The 9,100-nt window shown below is 38.1% G+C and overlaps 1 protein-coding gene across 1 annotated transcript in view; it reads left to right on the forward strand.

Annotated features, from left to right (window-relative positions):
- The window catches only part of MEGF10 (multiple EGF like domains 10), a 79,029-nt gene that overhangs the window by 21,240 nt on the left and 48,689 nt on the right, over positions 1–9,100 (forward strand). The window contains exon 5 of the mRNA XM_017735498.1: positions 2,216–2,308. Within this exon, the coding sequence (XP_017590987.1) occupies positions 2,216–2,308 (93 nt within the window). The remainder of the gene's footprint in view (positions 1–2,215; positions 2,309–9,100) is intronic.

Genomic DNA, 9,100 nt, shown 5'->3' on the forward strand with positions numbered 1-9,100 from the left:
TCATGTTAAGTTTTTCACCTGCCCTTGTATGTAAGTATTTTTTAAAAACCATGTCTAACAATTCCACAGAAAACCAAGAGAAAGTAGTTTTTCTGTTCCTATTGTCATTCATGTCTTTCCAGCTTCTTCTAGGGGCTTTTCATGTTGTCCTCACTTCACCTCTTTGTGGCTCTGTGTAGTAAATTTTGGTGCTCTCATCCCTGTGTCCACTGCAATAATTTTTTACCTGTGCTGTCTCTTACAGATGTAGGATTCTACAGATGTAGAATCAGTTAGCCCAAAAGGTGTCTGGAGAATAATTTCTTTTGGTTAGAGAACAGGTTTTTATGTATATCCAGAGCATGGATCTGTGTGCTCAGCGTGGCATGAGGGGCTCTGCAAGGAGATAGTCTCGTTTCTTGCAACTTCTTTATTTTTGTGTTCTGTTCCAGCTTCCTCACTGTGGAGGTGGTAGAGCATGGCCTTGTTGTATTTAAGGCTCAGTGCTCAGAAATTTGGGCTGAGCATGTTTGCATTCCCTGGGTTATTCATTCAAGTGCACACACTGCATGTTTACAGTGACCTCCTGTTGCCTCACGGTTTGCTGGCAAGGTTTTTTACACATTTGTCTTGTGGAGAGCCTCAGTGCCCAAGGCAGCACTAACTAGGAGAGAATCTTCAAAGATACCAGTGATTTACATCAAGTTACAAGACTAATGGAAAATTGTGATGTATTATTTAAACTCAGTCTTTCCGTAATAAATAAATAGAAAACAGCGCTTTGTGTTAATGCCTTGCTTCATCAAACATCAAAATTATTGTTGTCCCAGCTGATTTCTAATTAAGATAATTTCAGTGCACATCTGAAAAGTAGCTTGTTAGAAATAAAAGTTGAGAATGAAAACTAAAGGCTGTAAAAATAAGCAGTTCCTGGCTGGGATCCGGTATAATCAAAGATTTTTATTTTATATATGACTGATCTTTGTGTGGTTTTCCTTTTTCTTGGACACACTAAATGTAAAGATGACCAATGTGCTTGCTTCATCATCTTTAATTAGGAAAAAACCCAGAACATTTGCAAGTATTTTACCCAGATACCTAATTCCTCCAGAACATCTTCAATCCATTCAGAACCTCAGTGGTTCACATGTAGCCTCATTAAACTTATAATTAACATCCACTTTTTCTTTTTCCCCTTGTTAACTTTGTGTTCATTGGTATAGCAGTCAGATTTCTGCTTTAGTTTCTCTGGAAATGTTGGTACAAAGAAAAATTTCATCCTGTGCACTTTTTTTAAGTTTTATTGTTGTTCAGAGTAGAAGGAAGTTATTACAGTGTATATATTTTGGAAAGTCAGGGGTATTTCATGATTGATATGATGCCAGCAAATTGTTGCTGGTCAGAGATTTTTTGTCTTGGGTGTATTATATTCTGTCACTGATAATGCTGGATATCAAAGCCATTTCAACTTTTTCTTAGATGTTTCAAACAAAAGGTGTGTTTCGAAGTGAGACTTGACTTAGAAACGTGCTTGCAAATCATAAAATAAAAGAAAAAAGAATAAATTTTAGGCAGCCCTGTTTAGCACTTAGAATAAAGGTTGCAGTGAATCATAAGGTTTGTATCTCATGCGTTACTTTAATCACTGTCATTGTTTCTTTATCCTTCAATTGAGCTGTGCAGTCATTTTGAAAAAATTGATATTAGAATACTGGTGTGTTGCAAATCATATTTTACCCATGCTGTTGCAAAAGAGCATTTCTTTGGATGCCTGCTGACGTTCCCTTCTTTTTCTTGGCATGAGGGTTTGCTTCAGAGAGTCACAGGATGGTTGAGGTTGGAAGTGACCTGTGGAAGTCAATCCCGTCCAAGTTCCCTGCTCAGTCAGGGCCATCGAGAGCCTCTTGCCCAGGACCATGGTCAGATGGGTTTCCAACCTGGATCATACTTTGACTCTTTTTTCATTAAATTTGGACAGTTTCCTCAGAAGTATTTGAGTAATACCAACACAGTTTTAGCTGGAGTCTTCAAACTTAGGAGAAGTAGAAGAGACTGAAGCGAAATACATTTCTGAGAGATGCCACCACACATTATTACACTGATGTTTATTTTGCTTTTAAAAAGGATACTTGAGACATGAAATAACTGGGTTAGGACTATTTTAGAATATTTTAAAGAATATTTTTCCGAGTTGTAGGAGTTCTCTAACTAGTTTTTTTATTTCCTTCTCTGACAGCTCACTGTGCTGATAAATGTGTCCATGGCCGTTGTATTGCTCCCAACACCTGTCAGTGTGAGCCTGGCTGGGGAGGACCCAACTGCTCTAGTGGTGAGTTTTCACCTGCTTCTGCCTGTCTCATACTCTTTCCATGGTGTTGTCCTCTCTTTTCGACAGATGATCATCAGTTCTGTGCTTGGGCTTCTTCTCTCTGATCAGGGCTTTTTTCTGAGTTATCAGGTTACTCTGTGTAACCTGATTTTTCTTCATTTACTTGCAAACAGTGTTCCCATGTAGCAGCACTCATGAGGTTTTTTTTTGTGCTCAGAAACATGCAGATAGCACAGTATCTGGAGTAAAGATATAATTTGATTTTACATGTAAGAAAATCTCAGAGTTTTTATTTTAGTAATGTGCAAAGTTTGATGGTGCCAGGTGATATTTAAAAGCTATGAGCAAAGCCTTTCTAACAACTCTGTCCTCCTTTTTCACTCTGTCACTGACTGGTCCATTTTCTCCCTTCTCTCTTCATTCCCTGAACTCTCAGTGTCTTTCCATTATACTCTGGTCAAATTTCTCCCACTTTCTTCTCCTGTCCCTTTGCCATAAAAGCATGTGCAGGAGACGAGAGGAGCAGAATTGTGCAGACCACAAATCCTTATCCTTTCTTCCCTTTGGCTGAAATACAGTTTCTCAGAGTGACTTTCAATTCATTATAATTCTTTATTTATTGCATCATTGTGGCTCCCTTTGTAAGGTGTTTAAAAGTGTATTTTTGAGCCTAACATAAAACCACATATTTTGTTACAATCAAGTTCAAGGTGGGTCTCTGCTAGTGACTGTCCAGCTGAAAGGAATATATTTTAGGCAACAGTAAAAACAGCTGTATGTATCGTTTAAATTTCATAGACCTTATAAATTTCTAACAAACAAACCGGAGCTGGATGTCTTGCAAGATACTACACTGCTAGTTTACTTAGTACATTATTCCTATAAAATTAACAACTCTCATTTATTTTCCCTTAAAAAAAATAGGGAAATGGGTTTTTTTTTCTTAATTTTCAAACACGGTGCTATCATAATTCAGTTCATCTGGAACTGTTGTTCCAGCAGCATATTTGGTGGCATGGGGAAGAATGTAACCATTTTGAAATTACCTACTACATTTCTTGTGTAATTTTTGTGTATGCTTGTATGGGATTCATATATAGCTCTAAAGAAACACCCAAGTTTTGCATAAGGCATAAAACTGAAAGAGCCATTGTTCTTTCACAACAGAGTGTTCCTGTAAGACTTGATCTTAATCTAATGTACTGAATTGTCAAAATAAATTGTCAAAACATGCTATCTTTCTTTTGGAAAACCTTATGTATTGAGCTCTTCTGTAACTAATCAAACATGCAGAAGAAATGTGAATCAGTAGACAGCACAGATTGCAAAAATACTGTTATTTATTGAGATTTTCAAGTCTGAAAGTGTGCTTTAGATGAGACAGGAACCTCTAAATCTGCCTTTGGAAAGAACCCTTCCTCTCACAGGGTTTCTGTGTCCATTTTTCTAACCTGAGTGGTATAATTCACTCTGAGTACATGTGCAGCTCTTTTCCTCTGCATCTTCCTCAGCTGATTGCCTTTGATTGCAGGTCACAGCAGCCTCAGTAGCGAAAACACTTTCTGGGGTGACTTCACTGGCGGCCAAAGCTGAGAGAGCCTTTGTTTGTGTACCTTTGGTTTGTGTACCTTTGAGCTGAGATCTCTGGAGAGGCTGGTGATCCTCTAAAGGCTCCTGTGTGATGTTAGGGCTACCTGGAACTGCCAGTATTTGTTTGGGATCACTGCTGTAGCCCTAGGAGAAGGGAGGTAGGCTGAGGAAGGGGATAGTTCTGTGCGTGTGCTACAGGAACATTTGTTCTGGGATTTATCATGTTCTGTGTGGACAAACCAAAGGGAGTTGCTGATTTGACTCAATTGTCCTTCTGAGCTTGAGAGCTGACGTTTGTTGCTATCTGTCCATGATTTCCTTATCTGAAGAGGTACAGCACAGGCCAAACTGAATTGAAGAACAGTGGGTAGTGTTGGAAGGATAGTAAGTGAGAGGGGTTTGGCTTTCTGAGCTTTCTTGTTGCTTGCCTTACATAAAAGATTGTGATATTCTGCCTTTAGTTGTATTTTCTGCCTGATCCCCAATTTGGTTGTAGTTTTCCTAACAGAAAGGTACAATGATACAAAATAAAGATCTGTGCTTTTTTAATAATTTTTTTTTTTTTTTACATAACAAGTTATTGATTCAGTAGGAATACATACAAGTTGCCCTACTGTAATAATGTCCATCAAACATTTTAATTACTTAACTGAATGGTGGAACCATATTTGAAAGACAGGCCAGTGTTTTCGTAAGGCAAAGGTTCAGGGATTTTATGGCTGCTGATGACCAGATAGAATGCCCTGACTGAAAAGGAGATGTTATCCTCAAAGTGTGAGGTATTAGGCCAATTTCCAGATGTAGTCATCTGTTCATTTTCGTGGACCCAGACATGTTGGAAGGAACTGTTCTACCTAGGGACCAAACATTTTGTAAAACTGCAGAACTAAACATTTTCTTCCAAACTGCTGTCCTATCTCTGTCGGAATTGTTTATTCTCCTTACAAAGGAATTTTATCTGCAAATATCTGAGAACAGATTTAGTCCTGCTGCAGCATCTGTCCATCTGCCAACCCCCCAGACTGATTTTTATCTGTGGTTTCTCAGGAGGGAATAAATTTTTTGGGTGACTCCCATTTCCTTTTGTAGCAAACATTACCTCCTTATTGCCATGACTCTTTGCCAATTCCCAAATTGCTTAGGTCAGTGGCTGCTCTTAGTTTAGGGAGAGGAGGCCTCAGGTTTAACCAGAGTGCTGAGCCTATCTTTTTTCAGTGCTCAGTTCTAACCCAGACCATAACTCTGCTCCCCACCACATCCTCTGCCTTTCTGAAAAAATTACATCCCAACTGAGTGGAAAATGGGATTGGATCTATTCTTCAGCGAGGGAAAACTGAGTGGTGGCTTAGGAGTTTTGTTAATTAAATAATCTCTCCTTGGGGAACATCTCCTCTGTGAGGTGTAATTTTTCTCCAGGTCTTTTCTTTTTATTTAAAGGAAATAGAATGTATTATGCCGTGTTTTCTTGCAGTGAAAGTCAGTGGGAGGTGGATAAAGAAGATTATGATAATGTAGATACATCTGAGAGGAATACACCACTTGGATCAGGAGATCCCTCCTTTGCAGAACACTTCCATTCTAGTGGGAGAGGTGACAGTCATGCAAAACAATTTATTTTAATAAAGATGTATTGATTGAACACAACAGTAAGGACAGGTGAGTGGACAGAAGATGTATTGAGTGAGTGAATCAGCACAATCCACAAACTGTCAGATCCCCTCTGAAAAAATACTTTTGACTTCCAGGAATATAAGTTGGACAGTTCTGGGCTGGGGACAAGGGCAAAATTTACAAAAGTGCACAGAGTCCTAAATATAGGTTAAAAAATAGATTTTATTGAAGAACAAACAAAGTGACACAACGTTTCCCTCCCAAACTAGATTACTGTTTTATCAAATTTTTAACTGGCATGTGTCAGATTGGGTTGTTTTAAGGGTGCTTTTGACTGACCACAGATTGAGAATAAAACAGTCTTCTGAGAAGTTGCTACATGTGGTAATAGTTGTCTGTATAGACGTGGAAATGATCAAACCCTGTTGTACAATTGTAATTTATGTTTTCTCCCTGTTTTCTGCTCACACTCTTGCAGCACTACTTACTATAACAGAGAATACGTGAACCTGATTGTCAGTTTTGAGTGTGTATGCAGTTCAGATCCACAACCAGCCTCAGGTGGAGTGCCACGAAGCAACCAGGACATCCACTTTGTTTTTCTTCTCATGCCTAGCAGTCTGCAAATAATTCCTTCAAAATCGATAGGACACTTTCTGGATAAGCTGGAGCAGAGGCAAAAATCAATATTACACTGACTTGTCTGAAATGGTTGTAGCCTTGTGATCCCCCCAGCTGGCCTGAGTGGTAAAGGAAAAAGGGAATGGCATGTCTTTGGTTTATGACCAAAGCATGGTTAGAATTGTTTGTGAAAATGGGAATAGGATTCTTCCATTTTTGTTGTGCTTAAGTAATCTTGAGATTTGTTTGAATCACTGGGTTTTAATTTGTAATATGATTCTGTTGGTGATTAGCAGAGCTTTATTGAGACTATAGTCTGAAGTCATGGGAGTAGAAAAATTGCCATGAAGACGTAATTTGTCTCCAGGGATTTGTAAAGCATGAGAAGAAAATTGGATTTTTCCTTAATACATTGAGCTGCAGGCTTAAGGCTGGCATCTCAGAGAAACCTTTACCTTTAAATGGGCTTTTTAAGGTAACTTTTAAACTACAGTAGCTCTGCTACTATCAGATTTCCTTCATAGCCGTGGGTGTTTTGTAAAGTTCACAAATTCCGTGAAAATCTTGCTGTTTTTTTCATGGGACTTGGCAGATGCAGACTGTGGCAGAAACTGGATCCCTTGGCATTAATGTGTGTGAGACACTCACGTGAGCCACGAGCAGTGCCAGTTTCCCAGTGGAGCCCTTGATTTCCTTTAACCCTGCAGAGGTGGATGTGTGACTTTTGCAAGTGAGGTGGTGCAGCTGCCAGGCAGGTGCCTGGAACCACCTTGCACACCCTCATGGCACAGAATCCTGAACTGAGCTTTTTTTTGGCTAGGGCATTGCTTTCCTTTTTCTTTGTCAAGAGCATTTTGACTAATGGAGCTTGCAAGATGTGCTTAGAGAGTTAGCTCATCCCTGAGTTTTCCAGGACATCCAGCAGGCTGCAGAAATAAGTTCTGGTTTTAACCACATCCTTGCATTAGGAAGGCTTGGTTCCCAGAACTGGGGAGCTGGTAAACACACAGGCAAAACTGCAGAGTATCCTGGCAGAGAGCTATTTACTTTTATGGAAAATGTAGAGAAATAGCTCATTCAAGTAGTGCAGAACAGCCCCCAGCCCAGCTCCCAAACAAAAGTGCCAGCAGGTCATAAACAATCTTAAATTTAACCTGTTCATATTTAATGTGTCTTCACTATGTTCACTACCCATAATTCTTCTGCAATTACTGCTGCTGTAACTTCCCTGACTGACTTCTCCTCAGTTTTTCCAGCTGAATACTTCATTTTCTCCTCTAACAAGGCTGAATATCTTTGAGTTGAGAAACTAAGCCACCAGCAAATCAGATCAGGTGCAAATAGGAAAAACAGATACTAATGGAAGTTGCCATCACCCTCATTTTTAACAGAGTTAGTACAGTGTTTCTGTGGTAGGTGGCATCAAAATTTCCAGGGCTGCATAGCACCTCTGCTTGTCTAGAAATGACTATGAATCTGAAATAATAAAATTCTTCCGTTTAGTGTATTTTTTGTCCTATGAACCATTTTGGTCTAGGAGTTCTAGGGAAATTAATAGATTTCATGGCCATGCCTCAGAATTTTGCTTAATTACCGTATCAGTCTTTAAGCAAAAGTAGAAACAAAAAAATTGTTTTCTACAAAAAAAAGTTATTAAATTTACTTATGTTGGGATTTACTGAAAGGAAGGCATTCCAGTAAATGGTAATGGTTTTATTGCTTTGTGAATGTTTTCTGGACCAGAGAAACTTTTCATTTCTGCTTTTCATCGTTTTGGAAACTCAGTAATTTGTACTGTTTGCCTAAGTTGATTTTTTTTAATAAGGTCTGTGGCGTGTTTTTTTCCTAGTAGCAGTGTATAAGTCTTTTTAGTGCTGATTTAATTTCAATCTGCCTTATATATTGGCAGGCTTATATATTTTCAGTGGCTTGCTAAGTAGGTTTTCAAGGATGTGAAGGATACCATTTGTGCTAATTTAAAAAATAAAAAACCTAAGATGACCTTCAAGTCATTGCAAAAAAATAAAAAAACGGGGAAAAAAGCTAACTTATGGTTCTACAAGGACATCTGTGCAAAATCAGGGTCATGGACAGGGTGTGGTACAAGCAGGTTCTTAAAATTTTTCCTATAATAATAATTATTTTTAACAGGTTTTACCTCAGTAACATGATAAAATGATCACCAACTACCATCTGTGTGTGTTTTCCTTATCAATTATCCATCCTTGTATTCTGCTGTCCAAAGCACTTTAAAGAGTCTTGGAAATTTATGGCATGTGAAAGGCATATAGTTCCAGTCTTTCATAAGATCTGAAAAACACATTTTCATTGTTCTTCCACTTCACGGATCAAAAGGCTTCTATAAAGTAAACAAGAAAAACCCTGAATTAAATTTCAGCTTAGCATTTTGAATAAAACTCCTTTCTTACACACAAAACAAAAAGTAACAATGAAAAATACGCCACAGGGTAAAAGGCCTACAGTATAACAAATGCAATCAGATAGAAACAAAAGACTGAAAGAAAATTCCAGATCCAATAGAAATGGCATTCTGAAAAAAAAAAAAAAATTCCATGCATTTTTGTGTCTAGGATGTAGGTAAAGTAGGTCTTTTAGTCAAAGACATTGGTATTTTATAATTATTACAAGTGATTCTCTGAAGTAAAAAAAGATTTTTTTTTTAATATGCATGTGCCTATATTTTCATAGCATTTTGAGATGACTAGAACAGAGCAAAAAAAAAGAAAGAATTAAATGGAGAATAATCCATGGTTTTATGAAATAAGACTTTAAATGTTTTCAACAGGATATTTTTATTCTAGTTTTCAGAGTAGCTGGCTTTGTTTCCTGGCTTTTTTGACTCATCTCTGAAACTTCTGTTTGCCATGTTCCACATTTGCTGTCTTGCTTTGCAGGCTGCCAGACAAGCCGATGTCACTAGGGGCTTCATGCATCTTTTCAAAGTTAAAA

This window comes from Corvus brachyrhynchos, unplaced genomic scaffold, assembly GCF_000691975.1.
Source record: "Corvus brachyrhynchos isolate BGI_N302 unplaced genomic scaffold, ASM69197v1 scaffold325, whole genome shotgun sequence".
In the NCBI taxonomy this organism is placed as follows: domain Eukaryota; kingdom Metazoa; phylum Chordata; class Aves; order Passeriformes; family Corvidae; genus Corvus; species Corvus brachyrhynchos.